Source organism: Typopeltis vanoorti, chromosome 15 (assembly GCF_054136105.1).
Source record: "Typopeltis vanoorti isolate ZY-2024b chromosome 15, IOZ_Tvanoo_1.0, whole genome shotgun sequence".
Classification (NCBI taxonomy): domain Eukaryota; kingdom Metazoa; phylum Arthropoda; class Arachnida; order Uropygi; family Thelyphonidae; genus Typopeltis; species Typopeltis vanoorti.
Window position 1 is genome coordinate 36,459,134 of NC_143563.1, and position 27,157 is coordinate 36,486,290.

The 27,157-nt window shown below is 35.2% G+C and overlaps 1 protein-coding gene across 1 annotated transcript; it reads left to right on the plus strand.

The window, feature by feature from the left end:
- Window positions 1–563: 563 nt before the first annotated feature.
- Window positions 564–17,615, plus strand: LOC150098624 (uncharacterized). Its single transcript, XM_090404947.1, has 2 exons — window positions 564–775; window positions 14,466–17,615. Exon 2 carries the CDS (start codon window positions 15,063–15,065, stop codon window positions 16,494–16,496), a length of 1,434 nt encoding a protein of 477 aa, XP_090261073.1. The 5' UTR covers window positions 564–775; window positions 14,466–15,062; the 3' UTR covers window positions 16,497–17,615.
- The last annotated feature ends 9,542 nt before the right edge of the window (window positions 17,616–27,157 follow it).

Here is a 27,157-nt window from a genome sequence, read left to right on the forward strand (position 1 = left end):
TAAAAAATAACAATATTATTATCATTATTTGACACCTCCATGGAGTCAAAAGTCTCATAGAAGGAGGGCACCTGCTCTAAAACTGCCTCCACAACTCAATCCACCAACTGACCACAACTACACCAACGCCATCTATCGTCGACTACCACTAATATTTCCAAAGACCCTCACAAACATCCATGCCAGCGGCGGGATTCGAACCCGCAGCCTTTTGGCTGAAGGACGGATAGCCAGTTAATTAATAATAACAGTAATAATAAGATAAGGGAGGGAAATGAAATTTTTAGTTCATAGTCTTAACAGAAGGATTAACCAGAGTGATGCACGCAGGCGACTATAAGAACGATTAAGTGGTCAACCAAGATAACATTGTATGAAGAAGAGAGCACTCGACAAGTAAAAGTACCGTTCAGAGTTTAGGAATGCACAAAGTACTGTAGGAAAGCCAGAAAACAGTAGTCGCCGTCCACCGTATCAGAGTAGCTACTGAATGCATGAATTGCCTCTGGTGCGAGAGTTCTTGCAAAAATGCGCCAAACGATTGGACAAGAGTAATATTTCAAACGAAGATCACGTGTATTTGTTTTAGGAAAGAACTTTGCTGTAGTTGTGTGCTTCAAAAAATAAGTAAATTAATTATTATGAAACTCTTAAAATTGGTTTTCAGTGTTTCTTTCTCCGTTTCATTGACTATGGAATTATTGTTACAATTCTTATTTCCTCCTTTACAGTGTACACTTATCCCAGGCCAATTTAAGAATGGCGAGAATTGAAGGTAAGAGATAGGAGTCAAAAGTCTTATTTTTTGTTTTGATCTATTCGAGGGATTTTAATGTCATTAACGTTTTGTATTCTGTAACTTACTAAATGCAGCTGAGAAGTGATGATGTTAATGGTCCTTGGGGTAAATGGGATTTCAAAGTTTATCACATTTCGAATCTGAATAAGTTAGTCATTATAAGATGCAAGAGAAGTCGTGTACCTACGGAAATTATTTCCCAATACGTTGTTTTGACTTTTTGTAGTAATTTTGGTGTGCATTAAAAGGGTCGGCAAACTCAAAATTCGCTCCCGGCGGAAACATTTCTAGCTATGCCACTGTAAGGGGTACTGTGTTTTCGTGAGGATAGAGAGAAAAGAGGATGGTAGCGGAAATGCAGTCAACACAAGTAAGTTAGTAGGAACGATGGTTTAGGGAGAGTGTGCATTTGTACATATGTAGAACTGCTCAGCAGGTGAGTACAACGAATTTAGCAGACAGCTTGGTGCAGTGCTTTGGCATAAGAAACTGCAAAGGAAAGGATATGTAGTATATATGGGAAATGGTCAAAGAATGTTTGAGGAAAATAGTATCAGACTGTATACCCAAATTGTCAGGGGAATAAGTCATGTGGGAATTAAATGGAGAAGTAACACCATGAAGCAGGAACTGCAACAAAAAATATTGTGGAGGGGAATATAAAGAGAAAAGTGATCAGAAGATTCAGTGAGCAATACAAAGCAAGAATGATGATGATCATAGGAAACCAAGATCAGATTGTGAGATGAAATTAACTGAGCAGATTGAAGGAAATACCAGACATTTGCTGAGTGTTAAGGAGGATTGATTATATGATAATTTTAATGAGCAATGATGTAAAGGTGACAGAAGCATAAAATATAAAGGAGTTACAAGGCTTATCTTCCAACCAGCAATACTGCAATTGCCAACATGATAGAGGTGAGATAAGAATAGAGCTAGATTAACTGAAGGTACTTAGGATATTATAAATATCACTGTGACCTGTAGCTATGGGATTGGATATAATATTGATCCACATATTACAAGAGAACTGGCAGTGCCTATGGTAAAGTTGTTTAAGTCTCAGCTTGGCAAGGTCCTCAGGGAATGGAAAGAGGATAATAATGTTCATTTGCATAAAGCAGGCTTCAAGAGTGTTAGCAATTATAAATTATCACAAGTGTAATGGTTAATGTAATGCAAAAGTTATTTAAGACAGAATTTAGGAATGCATAGATTGGAATATGATACTCCATGGATAGTGTGGCTTTGCAAAGGGTAGGTCTTGTCTCAGTTAGTTATTAACTTTTTTTTTTCTTATAATAGTTGATAAAGAAAATGACTACACCATTTTACAGCTGTATTTCACAAAGGCATTGAACAGGATACTACAGGAAATCTATTATACATTGGATCCAGGAGATGATTGGTGTGTCACAAGCCTCTGTGTTGTAGCTACTTAAGTTTTATTTGTACATTAATAATAGAAGAGTAGTTTTGGTAGTGGTGGGATATTTTGTTGTTTACTGATGATGCAAAACTAGCAAGTTAATTGATTAGTGAATGCTAGATGGGGTGTTTAAGGATCAAATGTGTATAATTAAAAGGAGGCCTCCACATAGCCTTTAAAGGAATGTGGAGAACCGACCAGGGCTTCTGACCTAATGTATAATCCTCACCTTCACATTGGCACCCTGTTATGTATCCACCTGAATACTGAACGAACAAAGATGGGCTGGCGATTTGGAATTTAGCCAACCAAATTGTATTTTTATTCGCTTAAACCACAAATAAAATGATAGTACAATGTGGCAGAATTTCATGCCGGCTGGTGTGCCCCCTGGTTAAGCAAGGGCCCCCCCTCCATTGTTTTCACCAGGAAACCAGGGTGAACAGCGAAAAGTCAGCCACTGAAACACACCCCAACTCAACATCACCAGAGTTAAAGATCAGTACTATCAACATAAGCCTGAAATGGAGCTGGCTGAAGAATTGGATAAGTATGACATTGATATAATAGGGGTGACTGAAACAAAAAAGACATCAACTGGTGAGATCTTTCTATGCAATATGCAGCAATACAAAATGTTATATTCAGTCAATAACAATCAGGAAAAATTAGTAACAGCTATAGTATTCAACACAAAATATGAGGCAAATCTTCTTGAATGGCAGGCAATATCAAGTGGAGTGATGTGGGCAAATATCAGAATTAGGAACTGGAAAATAAGACTTATTTGTGCCTGTGGTCCTGCAGAAGGTTCTACTAAGGTCGAAGTGGAGGAATTTTTTGATGCTTTAGGAAAAGCAACTGACACAATGAAAAAGGAAAAGTTGTTCCTTGTTGGAGATCTAAATAGCAGAGTAGGAAATTAATGTTAGATATATTTGGAGAAAAGAGGAACACTAACAATAATGGCAAGTGCCTGTTGGATTTCTGCTTGAAACATAGACTGGTTATTACCAACACAATGTTCCAACATAAAAATGTGCATAAATTTACATGGAAAAAAAGAGGCAAGGAATACGAAAAGTCTCATTGACTATGTTATTGTTGATAGTGATGTTTTCTCACTGGTGTAGGACACTAGACTGTACAGAAGATTTGAAATTAGAAGTGATCACCATTTAGTCTTGAGCAGGATAAAATTGAATTTCATATTGAAAAGAAGAAAAGAATGTGTAAGAAACTTTTAAAGTGAATAATAGTTGAGCAGCTCTCATATGTGAACTGTAGTCTAAAATACACAAACATTATTCAAGAAAAAATGAAAGAGTGTGAGAACAGGAACCAAACCTTGCAGATTCAGTGGCAATCCCTGAAGAAAGCATTGATTGATTCAGCCAGAGAGGCATGTGGTGAGGTTGTCTGCAAGGATAGACATCTGAACTCCATCAAAAGCTTGAAATGTGAAAGGCAGCAGGAGTAGATGATAATTGACCAGAAATGCTAGAGTATGGAGGTATAAAAGTCTTACAGTGGCTGCACTGTATAGTTCAGAAAGCCTCAACAGAGGGACAAATTCCAGATGATTGGAGCAGTGCTCTCAGTATCATATACAAAAAAGGTACTGAGAGCTCTGCTCCAATCATCTAGAATTACAAAGGTATTTCCCACTGAGTGTTCCTGGTAAGATTTATGCAAGTATATTTGAGAAACAGTTGAGAAGGATTGTGGAAGAAAAGCTTAAAGAACAAGCTGGATTCAGGACAAATAGAGGTGGTCAGGATCAGATTTTCACTTTACGACAAATAGTTGAGAAATTGTGGGAACATAACAAAGATCTGTATTTAAGTTTTGTAGACCTGCAAAGGCAAAAGCTGTTCAAAATGTTATATGGTGTCAATAGGGTATTTTATCAAGCAGTTTTTAGTGAAGATTGTAAATTAAATATGGAAATAGATAACAGAATCAACAAAGCCGGTATGGTAGGAAGTTAACTGAATAAATTTATATGGAATAAGAGAGAAATTTGTCAAAACTAAATTAGCTGTATAAACTAATTTTAACTTATGGATCTGAGAGCTGGGTTAGAAATAAAACTCTTGGCCAAAGATTAGAGACCATAGATATGAGAGTCCTGAGAAAGTGAACAGATGGCATCAATGGCAATATCATATTAAAAACGAGAATATTAGGAAAAACTTGACATTGTTAGTATCCAGGAATATGTTACCAGAGCTAATGGAAGAGCAAAACAAGTGTTCTCTGCCAGATTAGCAGGAAAAAGACCCAGAGGAAGATTAAGATATAGGTGGATTGATACAGTAAAAATTGTCTTTGAAGACAGAAATGTAAGATCTGATAATGTTGGAGTCTTGACAGGTAACATTGATTTGGAAGAAAATTGTTGATAGGAAGTTAGTAATGATGTAAGTACTATCATAATATCCTGTATACCTCTTGAGGGTACATGTCAGGAATTTGATGAGAAAGGTTATACAGAAAGAAATAATGATTGCCATTAAATAGATAACAGTTACCAGTTTAATGTGACAGTGTAAGATTGTGAATAAACATATTACAAGCTGTATATTACATTGATGGAACTGGGCTACAAATTTGGGAGTGGTAGCAGATAGGGAGTCGAAGTTCAGAGGGCGTATTGTAAAAGTTAGCAAAATGGTTTATTTCTTTTTGTGACTCTCATCACTCCATAGCAAATCTCCTGAATTTTGTTTTTAATTAATTTCTATATCTTTACTACAACCCCTGAGATGCTGACTGGTCTATAATTTCCCCCCCCCCCTCTCTCTCTCTCGAAGCCTTCTTTATGCAGAACTGTTTTGTACTTTGTCCATTCCCTTAGGAGTTTACTAGAACAGAGACTTAAGTCAGAGGCAATGCCAATTCCTTTGCATATTATCATCTGATATAGTTCGCCCACCGATTAGAGGTCCATCGTCACTTCTGCGCATGTCAGAAAAAGGAGAATCCATTCTGATAATAGGGTAATCAATCTGTCTTCTGGGATGTCTTTGTTTATTATTACAGGTCAGAAAATTTAGCTTTTCTTTTACGAACATTGTAGTTTTTAAAGTGTAACTATTTTGCTTGTATAACAGTTGGAAAAATGTACGTAGAGTATTAACAAAATTAAAAAAGGTATAGCATAAAACAAAAATTTAACTAAGTTTATTTTTAAGAAAGTTTTCTATAAAATAAAAATTATTATACAGAAAAACAGAAATTTTTTCAAATCAACTTAGATATTCTAAACTTACAGTTGAGAGAATTGAGACACTTTAATGTCCTAAACCGATTAATTATTTATGACTTGTTGTGACTCTTTTAACAAACCCATGCAAAAAAAGGTTGGAAAAAAATACCATTATCAAATCCTTTTAATCTTCATAGTCATCTAAATCGGTGTCCGAATCGCCATCACTTTCACTTAAACTGATCACCGAAGGTTCGTATAATTCTTCGATAATTTTGTCTTTGTCCCAATACATATTTTCCAATGAGGTGACACGAAAGCAATATTTTTCCCAGTTTTGAACTGTAATACTTTCAATCGCCTGTTCTGAAAGCTTAAAAAGTTTGGACATGTCAGTATCTCCAGTTACGTTGCGATAGCGAATGAAACTTTTCACTTCTGCCCAAACATACTCAATAGTATTAATATCGCAATGATATGGTGGTAACCTCAAAGCTAGAAATTCATGCTCTTTGAGCATCATGTCAAATTTAAATAGTTTAGCTGTGGGCAAGTTTCTTTTGACCAAATTAAGCAATTCGATTTTTCGCATATCTAGGGAATGAGAAATGTTATTTGCAGAGAGCCAATCCATAAGAACTTGCTTCTTATTAGACCAATTTGGAAGAGAGCCAATCCATAAGAACTTGCTTCATATCACTCTATTTGATCAAACTTTGTTTGATCAAATAGAGTGATTATGAAGCATTATCAATTATAACAACAGCATTTTTAGGAAGGTTTGGAATCAGTTTTTCTTCTGCCCACTTTTTGAAGATTGTAGAATTCATTTGCCTATAGTAATTGGCTTTGTATAGTAAATTTGAATTCGGTAAAAACCCATTTCTCCACCCGCACACAAAATTATTATGCGCCACAAGGCATTTCCGGTTTGTAGCACTGCACATTCTTCTTTAGACTGCCAACATTTTCCATATTAAATTACTATCAATCCAAGTTTCATCTAGATACACAATCAGGTTTTTTCTCCCTGAAACGTCTTATTGCTCTCAAATACTGCGTTCTAGATAAAACAATGTCACTTCGCTCCATGATAAGTTTCCTTTTATTCTGGGACTTTTTAAAACATAATCCAATTTCATGAAATATTTTCCTTAAAGTTTCTCTTTTCCAAGGAAAATTAATTTTTTCCTTAAGCACAGGAATCAATTTCAGAACGGTTGGCACTCTTTTCTCGACCACGTAAAATTCGTGAATAGTTCTTCTTATAACGTCTACATCAAAATCATTCAGAGCTACGGTTTCGATGGTTTTCTTTACTCTGGCACTTTTTTTTAGGAGATTTAAATTTTGGCTTACCTTCACCTTTTGATTCCCTAGGAATTCTTTGAACAGTCGACCCCGATACACCCGCAATTGCACTTGCACGTTTTATGACTTCAGAAAGGGGAACAAGGACACGATTCTTTTTCGCAGAATGTCAGCACATTATTCAATATTCTTTTCCAAGAGTTATTGAAACGTTTAACAACAGAACTTGTTGACTGTACTGGATCCATCATACAAATTAATAATAAAAAAATAATGCAAAAAAAAAAGCGATAACAAAAATCAAGCTAGTACTAGCACAGCGACAGACAAGAAAGCACGTGATTTCGCATGTTGGTGACCAATTCGTACATCCTTCATTTCTTTCTTTCCTTCAGCATGAATCGACTATTCTTGGCAAAATGCCAAGGAGAGATCTACAAACGGTGGGCGAACTATATTCCATTTAATCCTATGTCCATATTTGCATTGGGATTCTGCAATATCTGAAGCACTTCCAATTCTGCAACCCACATCAATTCCAGTCATGTCTGTTTCTGCAATGTCTTTTATATTTTTAACATAATCTTCTCATCACTTTGATTTAGCTTGTTTTCTACATAACTTAGCCTGTTTACATTCTTCTCTGTATTCTCTCAGAGCAACTACTGATTTGCTTGTCAAGAACTTGCAGCATAATTTCTTTTCCAGGACTGCTACTTAAAACTTTTTGAGACTACCCTGAGTCTGATTATGCACCTTGCAGACAACTTCACCACATGCTTTCTGGCTGAATGATTTGACATTTTCTTCAGAATTTGCTACTTGGTTTCTAAGGTTTGATTCTTGTTATACTTGCCCCTCCCTCCCAATATTTATATATTAGATCTAAATCAATGTACACAGCAGCAATGTGATGCTGCTATGTTTTGTTATGTAAGTATAAGGCGATGCCTCTGTATAATGCATTGATCAGGCCACACATGGACTATTGTGCCCAAATTTGTGACATGGAAACACTAGAGAGGATCCTTAGATGAATAACCAAAATGATATGAAGACTCTGTAGTGATGGTTATACAGAGTTGTGGGAATTTAGATTACAGAGTTTGGTGGATAGGAGGAAAAGAAAAGATGTTGGTTATAGGATTTTACCAACATCTTTTATTCAATAGGTGTTACGGAATCATATCCAGATTTATCTGGATGTATATATACGTCCTGCCCAGTTGAGGGGTTAAATCGTTTTTGTGATCACTTCCTGTTTCAAATCCTTGTACAGTATATTACTGCATCTTGAACTAGTATGATGATGATGATGATATCACTATCAACAGTGCAACTTTTCTTATTTCTTGTGTGTTCTCTCTGTGTGGCTTTATGCATCTTTATGTTGGACATGATGTTTGTAATGACTGGTGTTCTGGACAGAAATCCAGTAGGTGCTTGCTGTTATTATTAGCTTTGGTCTTCTCCGAATTATCCAGATTGGGTCTGCGTGTCATATTCAAACTAAACAAAACTAGCTGTATACAAGATAGCATTCAAACTAATTTTTACTTATGGATTTGAGAACTGAGTCAAAAATAAAACACTTGATCAGAGACTGAGACCACAGATATGAGAGTTCTGAGGCAGATTAGGGGAGTGAATAGATGACATCAATATAGTATTATATTAAAAATGAGGATATCAGGAAAGAACTTGATTGTTAACATTCCATCACATGTTAGCAAATCTAATCTGAGGCGGTATGGCTAATTAAACAGAATGGAGAGAAAAGCAAAAGAAGTGTTCTCTGCCAGGATGGCAGGGGAAAAAACCCAGAGGAAGACCAATGTCTAGGTAAATTAATACAGTAAAAAAGTGCCTTAAAAGGCAGAAATATAAGATCTGATAATATCAAAGTCTTCACAGATAGCAGATTTATTTGGAGGAAAATTGTTCATAGAAAGTTAGTAATGATGTAACTTTTTCATGTGGTACTATCATAATATCCTATATCATGATAGTACCTGGGTGCAATTCTAGCTTGCCTCCTCGTGGTGCACCCTGGGTTATGCTAAAGAGCTAGAGCAACTGGTGTCCAGACCATTGTGCAATCTCCTGACCATATTTACACATGGAAACTCAAGACCTTCACAACAGTTCTTCTTTATCTTCTTCGTATCTGTCAGTTAAATGTAAATGTCTTTCCAAACTTCTACGAGAAAAAAACGTCGATCTACTTCTCATTCAAGAATCACATATCTAAACTGAAATCAAGTTAAATCTAGAGCAATAATCCCTGGCTACGACATTTTCGGGATTACTTACAGTCGTAGCTATGACAACATAACACATGTCCGAAATGGTATTGAAAATGCTGTGCTGATATCTTCTTCTACTAATGAAGAAATCCATAAGACCGCTGTTAAAGTAGCAGATATCACGATTGTGAATGTATATAAACCACCTGCAACTGTTTGGCCAAATGATGTTCTACAGACATCTCCCACCCAACGGTGTACTCTGGAGACTTCAACTTCTTGGAAATACGATCATAATGACCCAAACGGGGAAATATTAGTTGAATGGGCAGATCAACACCGTCTTCACTTGATTTTTGATGCCAAGGGAAAAGACACCTTTAAATCAAGAGCCTGGAATAAGGAATATAACCCAGATTTGACATTCGTCTCCACTGATAGTGAAAATCAGCCTCTACAGACTTTCAGACGTATTCTTGAGATTTTTTCAAATAGCCAGCACCGTCCCATCTTTGTGGAATTAGGAGCCCAAATTCCAGTGATAACATCATTTCCTAGATCAAGATATTATTTCCAAAAAGCTGACTGGGAAAACTTCACTGCAGATCTAGATGCACACCTTAGAAGAATTCCCCAAACTTATAAACTATACACGGTTCACTGGAGTAATTATAGCGGTGGCAAAAATACACATTCCTCGGGGCTACCAAAAAGAATACATGCCTGGATGGTCCAATGAAAGCAAATACCTATATCAGGAATTCCTTGAAAGTAAGGATCCTGAGATAGGAGAAGAACTGCTCCATATTCTCAACGTAGGGAAAAGTGGATTCAAATAACTGAAAACATAGATTTCAAACACTCCAGTAGAAAAGCCTGGTAAGCCTGGTCGCTACTTAAAAAGCTTGGTTCAAGCCCCTCTGTACCAAAGAGATCTCCTCTTGTTGATCCAAATCAGATAGCTGCTCATATTGTTTCACTTTCTAGAGCTCCGATAAATAAAGAACATACTAAAGAGGTAAAACGCATACTAAAGGCTATGAAGTCTGTAACTCAAAAGAATCAACAATTCTCTTTGCCTTTTTCCCAAGAGGAAATATCCTCGGCGTTTCAAAATATCAAAATGAGGAAGGCTCCTGGATTTGACAATATTCATAATGAATTCCTGATGCACTGTGGACCTTATGCAAGATCGTGGCTGGCTAAGTTCTTTAGCGATATACTTGAAAGTGGCTGCATTCCTAAAGAATTTAAAAGGACAAAAATCATTGCTATGTTAAAACCAGGTAAGCCAGCAGACAGAACTGAAAGCTATCGCCCCATAGCCCTTTTAAGTGCAACCTACAAATTGTTGGAGAGACTAATATTGCATAGGATCAGCAATAAAATTTTGGAACGTGTCCCAATAGAATAAGCAGGGTTCAGAAGCATAACAACCTACATTGAAGCAGGATTTCAAAGACGCCTGAAGACTACTGCAGTCCTTATTGACTTAACAGCGACTTATGATACTGTTTGGAGGGAGGGGCTCATATATAAATTTCTTAAGGTCATCCCATGTAAAAAATTGGGTCATCTCCTAAACAACTTACTGTGTGATCGATACTTCAGGGTAGTCTCTGGAGGAAGTATCAGTAAACAGGGATTGCTTAAGAATGGATTACCTCAGGGTTTGGTGCTTGCACCACTGCTTTTTTAGCCTTTATTCGCAGATATCCCTGAAACAGCCAGCAGGAAGTTTGCTTATGCAGATGATCTAGCTTTGACGATCAGTGACAAGTCTATAAAAAGAACTGAAGAAATATTGACAAATATCTGTTGGCTTTATGGCAGTTCCATAAAAAATGGAGATTAACACCAAATTCTGGTAAAACCGAATGTTCTTGCTTTCACCTCAATAATAGACTTGCAAATCAAAAACCAGAGATATATGCTGATGGAACATTAATTTTGTTTAATCCAAAACCTAAATATTTGGGAATAGCTCTGGATAGAACTCTGTCATATAAACAGCATATCATTAATATCACTGCTAAAGTTTGCATCAGAAATAACATAGTATAGAAGCTCTGTGGTACTATATGGGACTCAAGTGTCACAACTCTGTGGTGCACTGCCATGGGTCTAGTTTACAGTGCAGCAGAGTATGGTGCTCCTGTCTGGCTCAATAGTTACCATGTCAATAAACTAGATGCTCAACTTAACTCCGCTCTGCATTTAATAACAGGTTTCATTAGGAGTACACCCTTACAATGGCTCACCACTCTGAGCCATGTTGCTCCTCCGGAACTCCGACGGCAGGAAGCCTTGCTTTGTGAATATAAAAGAATTTTAAATAACCATAACCTCCCAATACATGAATTTATTCCAGATGCTTTATCTAATAGACTAAAATCCAGAAGACCTACCATAAAAATCACCAGTAATCTTAGCCAGAATGACAATATGGTGAGTAGGTGCGATGTACTGTGGTCCCAAACAGTATCACCTGAAGTTCTTAATTACATAAACATCTTCCAAAAACCATCTGGACTTGACCTGCCCAGGAATATATGAACAACGGCTAACAGGATTTGTACAGGCCATGGTGTATATGAAGACTTACTTTCAAAGTGGGGTAAGATATCAAATCCTCGCTGTCCCTGTGGAGCTGAGACCCAGACCATTCACCATATAGTACAGTAATGCAAGCTGACAGCATATCCAGGTGACTTTAAGGATATCTTTGACCTATCCCCAGAGGCGATTAACTGGATTAAAAACCTAAATGTTAAAATATGATTAACCTTCTGTCTGATGCTTGTCATAAATTTCATATTTGTATTTGCCTGAATGTAGATGTTTTACTTTCTTTTATTCATATTATCATATATCTTATCTATATTTATATGTATTTTATCTTATTGTCTTTTAACCATGTGTACAAGCTATACGATAAATAAATAAATATCCTATACATCCCCCTCTGAATGTATATATCAGGAATAGGAAGATGATGCCATGTTCCTTTCCTACTCTGCTGTTTAGATCTCTAACAAGAGCCACTTTTCAACTGTTCATCTTTCCTCTAATTATTCCTCTTCATTAGTAGAACCTTCTTTGGGAGCATAGGCACAAACAAGTCTTATTGTTTAGTTTCCTGTTTTGAAATTCCTATAGCACACTACTTGAAATTGCCTGCTTTCATGTTGAGTGTTAATTACTATTGCTTCTCCTTCCTTTTCCTGATCACCACTGCCTGAATATAACATCTTTTAATTATTATTTATAAATGTCTCGAAAACATAGAAATGTTTTTTTTCTGTCTCAGTAACACCAATTATGATTTCATGGTATCTGTAATTGCTCTGCTTGCTCCACTGCTTTTCCTTATGCTTCTTATGTTAATAATGCCTATCTCTTCATTTCTGTGAACAGTTGTTCCAATAACTGACAATTAAATTTGCAGAATAATGTACTCTTGTGCATGACTGTACTATTGCCTTGAATACTATCAAAACATTCAAATCTTTAGTTGACAAGTGAGTTTGCACATGGGTGTTTGTTGCTTTCAGTGTAAAAAATGAGTGAACAAAATTTATAAAAGCACATTAACATTGGGTTTTACGGAAAATTAGGCAAAAGTACAAGTGAAATTCTACACGTGTTAAAATTAGCGTATAGTGATAATGTCATAAAAAAGTCTATTGTATTTGAGTGGCATAAAGAGGTTTACGAAGGAATGGGAAGACAAGAAACAACGAAAGAATTGGTCAACCATAAACTCATCGAGCATGCGTACGTATAAAAAGAGGGTGGCAATTAGTTTGGTCCAACAGATGATTAAGTTTACTGTTACTGGCAGAAGAAACAGTGGGGAAAATTTTGATGGACAATTTGAAAATGAGAAAATTACCTGCAAAAATGGTTCTATGAACTTTGAGTGAAGATCAAAAGCAGCAGTTTGATATTTGCTCTGATCTTTCTTCACAGTTTACTGTTTTTGAAAGAATTATTACTGGTTATGAAACATGGTGCTTTCAGTATGACACTGAAATAAAATGCTTTGTATATAATGGAAAACATCATCTTCACCAAGACTGAAAAAAGTGCAAATGTCACGGTTGAAGGTCAAGACAGACGGTGCTTGTTTATTTCTTTGATTGAAGGACATAATTCACTTTGAATTCATTAAACAAGGACAAACAGAACTGCTTGTAAGGTTGAGTGAAGCTCTTCATAACAAGAGACTTAAAACTTTTGTTGAACAGTTGGAGCATCCATCATAACAATGTCCTTGGTGAATATGAAGGACGATTTTTTTTTTAGCCAAAAACTCAGAGTTTTGATGCTGTTGCCATTGTTCAAAACATTTCTGGAACTGGTATTCTGGAATGTCTTTTATTACTGTCAACAGAGGCCAAGCCTGGTGAATGTTATATATATAAATTTTAGAGAATAAATTTTAAACGACTTTAACCGAGATAAAATATGAAATTTTAATGATACAACTAGTTTCAGCCTTTTTCAGGTATCCACTAGAGGTAGAACACAGTAATAAAAAATTGAAGTTACAAAAAACTGAGAATTACAGGCGAAAAAATGCAATACATAATTGACACAAAAATGTTGATTTTTTTTTTTTTTTAGCTAAAAACTCAGAGTTTTGATACTGTTGCCATTGTTCAAAACATTTCTGGAACTGGTCTTTTTCATATTGCATTTTTTGCCTGTAATTCTCAGTTTTTTGTAACTTCAATTTTTTATTACTGTGTTCTACCTTTAGTGGATACCTGAAGAAGGCTGTAAAAGGCTGAAACTAGTTGTATCATTATCATTAAAATTTAATATTTTATCTTGGTTTAAAGTCATTTAAAACTTATTCTCTAAAATGTATCATTACAACCGAGTAGAAGATCAAGAATATATATATAAATTTATATATATATATATATATAAAACATTCACCAGACTTGGCCTCTTGTATCTTTTGACTGTTCCTAAAACTGAATAATGCCTTGAAGCAGATATAGTTTCCAACATTCAGCATCATATGTCGACAGTAACAAAAGTCATTCCTGAAGACCAGTTCCAGAAATGTTTTGAACTGTGGCAACAGCAGCAAATGTGTTGTTGCACAAGGGGATTACTTCGAAGGTGATGGTAGCTACTGGTTTACAGGTAAAGTTTTTACGTGTTCGTTCTGGGAATTTGCACACCTTATATCTCTTGGTTTCTTCCTGGTTTTCTTGAGCATGGTTTTCTTGGTTTTCTTCATGGTGTCCAGGCTAGCACAGTTTTTTCCATCATGCTTTTATAAGTTATTTAATAATGCACAGAAATATTTATGAATCATTATAGTTTGAATGTAAGTAATCTTACGTTGCAGTTGTATATATATTTCTCAGTTATGCAGAATTGCACAATTTTCAAGTGGATAGCTGCTTTGTTGCATACTGACTATATCTTTTCTGTTCTTTTTTACAGGTGATAAGTTGCTTGAAGTATTCATTTCAAATGAAGCATATAACATATGCAAAATAGAAGCCCAGGTGAAGATTTTGACTATTCGGTTAATATATTGGTGCATAATTCTGTATAGTAAAGGCGGGGGGGAGACTACACATTGATACATATATATGAATATGAAGTTTTCTGGAGATTCATTTTAATCACTTCCACCAAGAAAGTTATGAGTGTTTGTTTACACTCATATTAACACTGCACAAAGAAAAAAAATGTTCTATGTTAAAGTGTCCTTGAAATGTCCAAAGGAAAGTGTTGCATTGAAATAGCCTTGTTGGTTAAAGGCATGTTACTTTATAGCCAAGCATGGCCAAAGTGAATGGTTAAATTCTTTCTTGCTTCACACTTTCTTAGGTAAAACGAAAGTAAAAATATGTGTTCTCAGTAAATGTAATAATTATTATTCAAGCTTATTTACAGATAAATATCTGTAACTAATGAACTGTTTTTTTTGTTTGTTTATTTATTTTTTGCACAACTGATTATTAAGCTGCATACAAATTAAAATTGTTAGTATGCGAAGAGATTTTCTGGTTATTACAACTTCACATACAGAAAATGAATCCTGACATTGAAGAATGTGTAATTTGTGAGATATGTGGGAAAACATTTTCAACAAAACAAAGCCTTGCAGCTCACATTAAAATTCATGACAAACCATTCGGGTGTGAAATATGTGGGAAAGCATTTTCAAACAAAAGAAGCCTTACTATACATGTTCGAACTCACACCAATGAGAAACCATTTAAATGTGAATTATGTGGGAGAGGATTTTCAGATAAAGGAAAACTTACTAGACACATTAGGATTCACACTAATGAGAAACCATATGCATGCGAGATATGTGGGAAGGCATTTTTAGACAAATCAAACCTAATACTCCACATAAGGGTTCACACTAATGAGAAACCATTTGCATGTGACACATGTGGGAAAGCATTTGCTAACAAACGCAACCTTATAGTACACGTTAGGATTCACACTAACGAGAAACCGTTTACTTGTGAAATCTGTGGCAAAGCATTTTCAAGCAAACCATGTCTTAAACAGCACATTGTCATTCATGCTAATGAAAAACCATTTATATGTGAAGTATGTGGGAAAGCCTTTTTAGATAAAGCGCATCTAAGAAGACATGTTAAGAGACACACTAATGAGAAGCCCTATACATGTGAAATATGTGGTAAAGCATTTTCATTAAAGCAGTGCCTTAAATCACACATTTTTGTTCACACTAATGAGAGACCTTTTCCATGTGAATTATGTGAGAAATCATTTTCGCATAAACAAAGTCTTATTACACACATTAGAAGTCACACAAATGAAAAACCATTCACATGTGATATATGCCAGAAAGCATTTTCCTGCAAGTCACAGCTTTCAATACACTTCAGGATGCACACTAATGAGAAACGATTCAAGTGTGATATATGCAAGAAAGCATTTACTAACAAACAGTCTCTTACATCACATATCAACATTCATACCAATGAAAAACCATTTGTGTGTGAGATATGTGGAAAACCCTTTTCAAATAAAGACTGCCTTAAAACACACATGATTGTTCACACTAACGAGAAACCGTTTATATGTGAAATGTGTGGCAAAGCCTTTGCAAACAGAAAAAACCTAAATTCACATATTATTGGTCATACCAATGTGAAACCATATACCTGTGAAATATGTGGCAAGGCATTTGCACGCAGCCATGTATTCACAAGGCATGTTAGGATTCACAGTTCTGATAAACCATTTACATGTGAAGTGTGTGGAAAAGCATTTTCAGATAAATCAAACTATACAAAACATATTGGGACTCATACTGATGGAAAACCATTTACTTGTGAAATATGTGGAAAATCATTTTCAAGTAAAGAATATGTATCAACACACATTAGAATTCACACCAAACCATTCATATGTGAAACATGTGGTAAAGCATTTCCAAAGAGACAGTTGCTTTCGGCACATATTAAAATTCATAATAAGTAAAATTCATTCTAATATGAAAGCATTTTTATACTTCATTCTATTTAAATTCATATGAGATTCATTCCGCTATCCAGCTTTTGCATTAGTGTAATTTTCATATAAAGTTATATAGACATTATATGCAAATTGTGTGTTCATAACACATTTTAAAATTTACACAAATTTTAATCAATTCAAGATGAAAATATACTTAAGTTCAATATGTTACATGTTACGTGACCTAACATACAAAAATTAATCATTTCATTATTTGCAGTTTTATCTGTTATCTGACTATTGAACAGACATAAAAATTGAAAAAGTTGATTGTTCTAGTGATTTCTGTTATTTGTAGTGTTACCGCTTATATGAATAGGGTGTCCTGTTATTGTACACAACCATCTCCTTCTATGAACTAAGGGATTTGGATATTATATAGCTTCCTGTATTTGAAATGCTAAACAAGCTAGATATTACAAGGACATCAGAGCCTAGTAAAATATCTCTACATACAATTTCTTATCTTGGAATCATTTTAACAGACTGTACCACAGAAGTAAAACTTCATGGTTTGATTACATTCTGAATGAGAGCTTTTGGAAGTGGCAGCAAGATGGTGCTAAAATTTATGAATTGGTGATTATTTGGAGAAGTTAGGACTAGGATAAAAATCTGATAAATTTTTCAAGTCTTTTGACAGATTATCACAAGGCTTTAATCAGATTACATATGAATTATTGTGATGGAATTAGTTATATCCATTTCTATGTGATTGGTAAACCTGGAATAGAAGACATACAGTATATGGCCATGCATGGAAAATAAATAAAGGTCTGGTTTGTAAGAAGTAAATTTTTTCTTGGAGGAAGTGACAGAGAGTTGTTGCCAGAAAATTTAAGACATGTCATGATTGACATATTAGCTTAGAGTAGATGTGACTCCATTGGAGTCTAATAATATGAATAAATGTGAAAATATGGTTACAGTTACAAAATTTTAGAGTATGTTAGGGCTTGTTGCATTATATTAAAAGTATTGCTCCACATCATGTAATTTAATGATAAATATTTGCTAAATAAAAATGTTTGTGTGTGGGTATGTGTGAGAGATAGTGATAAATGTGGTTGAGTATGTATAAAATGTGCATTTTTGTTTTGCGTTTGGTCACAAACATTAAAACATGAGCTTCTTTTTTTTTTATTACTCGTTGACCAGATATTTGTAAATGATATGCACGAATTTTTCACTAGCTATTCTGTCTGGCTTCTTCAGGACAAGTATAACAGTACACTCTAATGTTTACTATTAAACAAGAAGAATGGAGTTACACAGTAAAAAAAAAAAAAAGCTCAAATTTCAATAAAATGTGCATATTAGAATTATTTAGTTTACTGATTATTAACATTAGACCTCTACAGAGTCACAACTCATTGTGTTAAGCCCCCAATCACAAAAAAGTATCATCAAACAGTGCCTTAAACTTGTTCAACTTTTCTACACTCACCCCACTGTCAGTCAATGTATTACACTTAACAGCCACTTTCCATGCAAGAACTTCTCACCCCTCTGCCTTCACTATCTGTACAAATTCCAGGGTTGGCCTTTTGTTCTATTCCTGTTCACCTCCACGCTATGAAAAAGCTCTTCTGCATTAATCTGATGACAACCCCACACCAACTTTGTCTCACTCTTATCCCCCTCCTATTTCATAGTTTTGCTTAGTGGAAATGGAGCTGGTCCAATATATAACCAAACCATAAGGCTAATAAATCAGATGTGTACAAATAAAAATTTATTTTAAGAAGAATACTGACCCAAAAGCATACCTTGAATATACTTTATTCAAGGTATGCTTTTTCTAAAGTCCTATATACTTATGAATATAGGACTTTAGTTTCACTCATTATTGTATTTGTGTATGTGTTGTTAAAAAAAGTTTTTTGTAATCCCTGAAGATGTCTTATTGACGGAGATGAAATATCGGGAGTATTAAAATTAGTTTTAATCCTTTCTCAGTGCTGATAATCCATTAAACCTCCAACATGAATTCTTCACAGCACTTAAGCCTCAACACAGAGATTGTATTCTCATAAGCTCTCTGGTCAAAATTTCAGTTTTTACATATATTTGACTTAAAAATAAGGTTGCATATTTAATGTCTCCTGTTTCTATGAATTTTTATGTTTTTTATTTAATACTGAACTGAAAGAGCCTGTCGCGACTAGAGGAAATTTTTCTAAGCCTTTTTTCGACCAGTTCCCGAGTTAGTTGATCTCTGGCATGGGCAAGCAGGTTTTTCCTCCTGGAAACTCGAGAAAATCAACCGTAGAACCTACATTATTTTCAGACATTAAATATATTGTGTTAGAGTTAGGGACCACGAGATGACGACACATTTGAGTCGTCTCTCTTCACTGTGTACCGCTTAGTTAGTGATAGCCTTGGGCCATTTATCTCTGATTGATACCAGTGGAGATTGAACTGCTCACTAGTCTCCAAAAGTTAGATAGGGCTAAATGGCCTCACCCTCCCCGTATACGGGAATAAAAAGGCATTAGCTGATTTTTTTTTTTTTTTTTTTTTTTTTTCTTAATAATGAAATGAAAATAGTTTAACATTGAAAATAATGCAGAAAATGAAGAGACAATAAACAAGAAATCTGGGTGCTAATTTCTGGGTTTGCCAACTCAACATTGAAGGAATCAGCTTTGCTAAAAGTCAATATCTCTCAAAAATCCTTCGAGAAAATGATATAGACATAGCTGTCATTCAAGAGATGCGCACAGCTAATGAACAACAATTGAAATCTAGAGGAAAAATTGCAGGGTTCGATATACTAGGAGCTACATATCACCAAGCTCATGACTGTGCAACTTACGCAATAAGATAACGAATGCCCACTTAATATCGGCACATTTAATCAGAATATACACACTATCATAGCCAAAATTGAAGATCTCACAGTGGTTAACATCTATAAGCCTCCCCTGGTAGATTGGCCACCTGAAGTAATTCCTATATTTCCACATCCTCCTCCTATTTACATAGGAGATTTTAAAAGTCATCACACCATATATGGAATTACAATAATAATGATGGAAATGGTGAAGCATTAACAAACTGGGCTGAGCAAAACAATATTAGCTTAATATTTGATGCAAAGGACAAAGGAACCTTTAAGGCTGCAGCATGGAAGAGGGAATACAACCCAGATCTCTGCTTACCCAAAATTTGCAAAATCAGCTGATAAACACAACGAAACAAGTCCTTGATAGGTTTTCTAAGCTATCTTGTGGAGATATGTTGACGATATTTTCATTATATGGCAAGATAGCTTAGAAAACCTAAAATCGTTTGTGAATAAAATCAGTTCCATACATAACAAGATAAAATTCACTCTGGAAGTTGAAAACAACAACCATCTGCATTTTTTAGACATCTCTATAAAAAGACAATCAAATAGTGTCAATTTATCTATTTACAGAAAGCCGACAGACACTGGAAGATACCTTCATTATACTTCTAACCATCACAAGACACACAAACTAAGTATTATCCATATGTCAAAAAATAGAGCACGTAAGCTTATATCAGAAGAGGAGGATACACAGACTGAAATCTCACTAATAGCCAAAACATTATCACAAAATGGATACCCTCCGAACATCATCAAGAAATATCTATACGGTGACAACCCCAGACAAGAAGAACCAAACTCCCAGCACATTTCTACTGTAGTGATTCCCTTCATCAAGTCAATTTCTTATCAAATAGCCAGAATACTAAAAGCCCACAACATCAGAGTGATCTTCAAACCAACCACCAGCATCAAACATTTTTTAGGATCACCAAAAGACAAGGTGCCATTCTACAAATATCCAGGAGTATATTACATTCCTTGCTCCTGTGGTCTCGGCTACATCGGATAAACTTCGCGGAGTTTGGAGATCAGACAGAGAGAGCACGGTGATGTAAACCACAGTAGAAGTATTTCTTCCGGCTTAGCACATCATTTCTGTACATCTAACCACATGATAGAGTGGCAAAATAACTCCATGCCATATTTAGAAGACGATTATAGACATTGTTTATTCAAGGAAGTTGCAGTAGTGTTAAAAACTGGCAGAAACCTCAACAGAAACCAGGGTACTATTCTTAACAGTTCATGGAAAAACCTCATCCTCTCTCTAAAATCCATCTAAACTACAGCTAGCTGGTAATCACATTATGCGTTTACAACAAACACCCATGTGTGATAATAATTAAGAACAATAAGTCCACTCAGTCTCTGTCACGCGAACATATGCAACCTTAGCTACTAGAGTGTTTACAGTGTTTACAACGTTTTTATGTTCCTTTCAATTTGCATTTACTAGTATTTTTTATACTTTTCCATCAATGCCTTGAAAAAGCTAGACAGTTTGCTAGCGAAACTGGTAGGCAAAGAAAGTTAAAATATTTGTATATGGTCAGTATTAAACAATAAGTTTTTTATGCTTAACTTTTTTTTCATATATTTTATATAAAATACCATATTACTACAAGTTGTCTGCACGGTTAGCCTAGTGGCTTTGCGCTTCGCAACCATATGCCTGGGGAAGGAGTGTCCTAGGTTCGATTCCCATTGACAACGTGAGGAGCTTAAGGATCTTCCTCACCATAGTCAAGTTAGCCAGTCTTGGGCATGGACAGCAGTGTTTTTTCTGCCAGTTTATCTGAGGTTTTTCATCCTGCAAGCAGGCAACCAGCCCCATGCACACACACACACACAGATTACAGTCAGGAATACTGATCTGAGCCCGGATAAAATTTGGGAGGACTGAGATGGTGCCGTAGCTCCCTGTAAAAAGGGACTCGCAGCCGTTGTATCATCAGACAAAATTATTATTACTACAAGTTAAGTGATTCACAAGTCTTTTTAACTCCTTTTTCTGTGTTAAGGTTTATGCATTGATTATTCATAGCACTATTGCTTAAGGAAATTAACAGTGTATACCATATATTAAATAGAAAAAACTTAGTTTTTTATTTGCAATATTATAGCATAGTTAAATTGCCATCATCAAGGAACATTGAACAAATTGATATGTGCATGAAGGCACTACATAGGATAAGTATGATCAAAGCAGAACAACAAAATGTAAGTCTAAAGTCATAGTGCCCCCCCCCAATTAACTTTGGGGAGGAGTGAGGTTCTTGGCTGTTAGGCTGAAGAAGTTCTCAGGATGAGTGCTGTCCAGATAGTGGGTAGTTCTTGTGTTTGGCATTATGTGTTGGCCGTCCTGCCTGTTTGTCCAACTGCACAGTACCTGGTAGATACCTGGCAGATCAATGAACCATGGCTGATATTTGGGGAAGCAAATTAGAATTTAATTTAGAATTTCTGTCAAATTTTCAGATGCCCTTCAGATATATGGGATAGTAATAGATTTGGTGTAATCTCTGTTCTGGGTGTGTGAGAGGGTAGTTTTAGGGTTTTAATATTCTTTGGATTTGACTGTCTGGGGTACTGGTTTTTGTTCAGAGGTTTCGGGTTTCCATAAAATGATTTGTTGGTGGGGGGAGTTCCCATGGATGCCCCCTCTATTTGTTTATAAAATTTTCTTTGCCGAACAAACTAGTCATGGTGAACTTAAACAAGGCTGAGATATTGGGAGAAATTGCGCTTGGAGAGACATTAGTAAATAGAGAATTGACATCAAACCTATATTAGTGTGTTGGAGTGAGAGGTTTTCTATACTGGTCTTAAAGTGGACAAGTTTTTAATGTGTGAAGAGGTGTTGCAGTTTATTGAGTGAATCAGTATACAATAGGATGTAGTGGCACATTCTGTTTGTGATTTTTGGCAGTCCATATCTCTGGAGGTGGGGGGGGGGCTGGAATTGTATTGCTTAAGTATTGTGATTTCCACATGTCAGGAAGTAACCTTTTTGAAGAGCCTGTGGAGGGCTCTTTAGACTTAGTTGTTCTGTTTCAGTCATGCTTGCGTACACACATATATTTGTTCATTATTCCCTGATTAAAATTACCTATGTTAATTTAAAGTTTTCTAGGATTCAAAGAGTCTAGCTATGGTTCATTCATGTCAATGATATTTTTTTATATCACTTCCACACAAAACAGGCCACAATGCTTATGGTAAATGCCTGTCTAAAAATGCTTGCCACATTCCAGAAGAGGACTATCCATTTAGCTGATGACTCCTTTCTCATAGATTTCTTCTCAATCACTTTCTTTTCTATTTCTGCATTGTCTCTCTCTTTTATAGTTATTTTCATGGACAGTGTTATCCCAATTTCTCTGCCTTGATGATTCTGCTCTCTTTTAAGAATAAAAACATAAGTTGCTCTTAATTTAGAACAACCTTTCGCACTCTCTTTCCCAAAGTCTACAATATCCAGCTGTTCATGAAACATGCTAATTAATTACCCAAATACAAAGAGTATTTGGGTAATCTATTAGCCTATTTGCTAATAGATTACCCAAATACCTATTGGCTCTTTGTATTTGGGTAGTTTAATGGTTGCACCTTTTTGACAACTCGTATGGCAGAGTATATGAGTTCTTTTCGTTATGTCCTTTGGTATCTATTTGGTCTAGCTGCTCACTGATGAAGCCTCAAAGAGGGCTGAAGCCGGTCTGGGTAGTGGCCTCCCACCATGGTGTAATAACAGCATACATTTCCTAGGAAATGTGTTTTTACATTATGGATAATACCAAGAATAGCGATCAGAACTTTACCACCTTTGCTGCGAGTTGCCCGAGATTGTACTACTTGAATTGGCTCACGCTAGTAATCGCCGATACTTTTATAGTTTACTATATTCGGCATGAAACTGTGATCTGATTCCAATCTTTGAGTTTCTTATTCGGTTTTAAAACAATGTGGGATTTAATATCTCCTTAATTTAAATAATGCTAATAGATTCCTACTTTCATCTTAATGTATTTATTATTATTATTATTATTATTATTATTATTATTCAGGCCTCCATGGAGTCAAAAGACTCATCGTGAGAAGTCCTTCCTAAGAACATAAAGTCTGTCGAGACTCATCAAGGGGAGGTCCCCCCCCCTAAGAAACACAAAGGCTATCATACCACACTTTAAACTCATCGACCGTTCTTGCTCCCACCACTCCATCAGGCATTGCATTCCACGGCTCAACCACCCTCCATGCAAAGAAACCACTCCTTACCCTCTTGCTCACGGTTTCCTTTCATAACTTCCAGGGATGGCCTCTTGTCATCACTCCTTCCCGCTGTTCAACCAAGTGGAAGAACTCCTCAGTGTCAACCCTGTAACCACCTCTCAACAGTTTAAAAGTCTCAATCATATCACCTCTCCTTCTATCCACCAAACTCTGCAGTCCACATTCCCTCAGCCGATCCTCATAACTATCCTTGTACAGTCCTGAAGCCATTTACACTGTTGGGTTATACTCTTGCAACTTTTCACCTTTGTGGTTGATATAAAAAAAATTTGTGAAATATAGCACATCTGCACATTATATTTGCAGATGTGCTATTATCCCTGGAAGTTACAAAAGGAAACTGTGAGCAGGAGGGTAAGGAGTGGTTTCTTTGCATGGAGGGTGGTTGAACAATGGAATGCATTGCCTGATGGAGTGGTGGGAGCGAGAACGGTCAATGAGTTTAAAGAGTGGTATGATAGACTTTGTGTTTCTTGGGGGGGGGGGGACCTCCTCTCGATGAGTCTTGACAGACTTATGTTCATAGGAATGACCTCCCACGAAGAGTCTTTTGACTCCATGGAGGCCTGAATAATAATAATAATATTTCTATCAAGTAATGAATTCAAAATATGAATTCATTACTTGATAGATACTTAAGACAACTGTTTACATATAATTATCTGTCAAACAAAAAACCATGACTTGTCTACAAATGTTGTTTTTGATTAAATATTTTTTTTATAAAAGTATTGATGAATAGTAATGACAAGCCTCAAACTTAAATTTTGAAGCCATTTATGAATTATTTCTCTGTTTATGTTACTCAAGTGCAATTTTAATCATTCATGAAATTGTCTTCCTTCTGGTTTAAAGAAGTTTCCCCTAGTGATGATGTAAAATATGATTAGTTTATAAACAAGTAATGTTTGGTAAGAGAGTTGGTTAGCACAGTCTTAACTGCTACTTTACTTCTTATGCAAATCAAATACTGGTGATGAATGTATTTGCATGTACATAATATTTATGAATAATCTTATTCAGTAAACCTCCCGAATCAGGACATTATCATCATCAGAGAGTCTTGTTAGCTTTTAATGTTGTTCTTGTTGTAAGTTTAAGATAACCTTATTTTTGTTAATTTTTTGCATATCTCAAAAAAAAAAAAAAAAATGCTTTATACCTATTATCTGGACTATGTAAAAATTGGGATTTTTATCTGGGATCTGTTTTGAACATAAATCGGCACTCTTATTTCAGTGATATAAGGCCATGTATATACAGTGGTATCTCGCTAATCCGAACTAATAAAAACCGTGCTTGTTCGGATTAGCGAATTTCTCCTCAAGAGACAACAATAACTAGCGTTTAAGACAAAAATAATCAGATTCTAATGGTATATCAATTTAATTCTGTAAATAAATGAACTGATAGAAAAAGCTGCTGTACTGTAAAGTAAAACAAAAAAAAATAATAATACGGTACACACATTTATTTTAGTAAAAAATTTAATTTGTATGTACCTGTATTGTTGAGGATTCTGATTTAACAAAATTGCATAGTTTGGTACGTAACTTAATTTATGTAAAAAATATCACTTTCTTGTACACAACACAAAAAAGTTTCACAAAATAGCACAAAAAATTTTTTTTTATTTCTTTGTAAAAAAGTCCCTGATTTTCTTTTGCTTCTTTGAAGCTAAACTTTTTTCGAATGCATCTTCTCGGAGCTGCATTAGCAACAAAATTTTGTGCAGTGGCTTATCATTCTGCTTAGTCCATTCTATACACATAAGCTTCATGTTTTACTTTTTTTTCTTCGAGTTCTTCATCGTCTTCTAATTCATTCTGTAGCGTAATATTTATAATTTCATCTGATTTGATTTCGAATTCACTTTCAGTTCTATCTGTAATCCATTCCACAACATCTGTTTGTGAAATTTCAACATCTGGATTTATATTTTTAATCAAATTATGCACGTTTTGAATTTCCTCTTTTTGTGTATATTTGTGATTCATGCCGAAAATACAGTATGTACTGTACAGTATGAAAAAGCAAACGTGCATACACAATTAATCAAAATAGTCCTCTATAACCGTACAATCGACAGTATGAAAAAAATACTGTACCGTAATAATAATAAAATAAATGATAATAGTTAAAATAATAATTATTAATTAAAAATAATAAAACACAAAATAATAATACGTAATAAATAAAACTTTTTTCTATCAAACTGTAGTTCGGATTACTGGAAGGTTCAGACTAAAGAGATTCGGATTAGCGAGATACTACTGTATGTTTATTTCGAAGCTGTACAAACCTGTTTCTAAATTAAATATTTCTATTATTCTTGAGTTATTGTTAGATTGTTTATTAAATAACATGCATTTAAAATATCAAATCTAAAACTAGTCTAATCAATTTCTTATAGTCCAGTTCACAGTATATAATACTTTGCCTGTAGTTTTTTCATCCTAAAGTGCATAACACAATGAATTGGCAACTATCAGTCTATTTAGATTATCCTGCAGGATTACTATGCAACATTTATTAACTGTTTCTTTCTCTAGTTTAGCATATGTAAAAATTGAATAGCACAGTCCAAGCACTGAGTTCTGTTGCATACCACTGGTCTTCAAACACTGCCTGTTTGATTTGCCTCCATTATATACTATTCTCTGATCTGTCAATTGGCTACTTTCTTATCCATCACCATTTGAGATATGTCATCACCATTTCCCCCAACTTTATATAGGATTCTATGCAGTTTCCTTCAGATGCCTTTGCAAAGTCCAGCAATATCATGATGCAATCATTTTCCTTATCCAACTCAGCTTGTCACTTAACGCATTCATGGCAGACAGCATTGTGCCTTATGTTGCCATAGTGCAGCACAGAACATGTCCCAGCATGAATGTATTAAGTTACTAAGGCAAGACCTTCCATTCACAAAAACAATACTGTCTCTCTTTGTATCATTTTAGACAAATTATGGACTCTACAACCATGTTAGAAATAATTATTTTATTTTATCTAACACAGTTGTAGAGTCCATAATTTGTCTAAAATGAATGCTGATCACCATGTAACACTAAAGGAAATGTATCTGTATCATATTTCTGTTCATCAGTTCTTAAATTCTACCTTTAATCAATGTTTTTAATATCTTAACCACCATTCCTGAGATACTAATTGGTCTGTAATTACCTCATTCTTGGAACCTTCTTTATGTAATGTAACTATTTGCACCTCTTTCGCATTCCTTAGTAGCACTGTGCTGGTGCCAACGGGTTGCAATTCACATTGAGATTTCTTAATATCCTGAATACTTCCAGTTCATCTACCTGTAGTGTCATCTCAATTGCTGTCACATCACTTACTGCATGATGCACACAAAGTGATTATTCATAATTCAGCTGTCTCCTGCTTCTGGCACCCTATTATTAGCATTCTTTAAATTTATCCTTCTATAATCATTCTTCCTTTT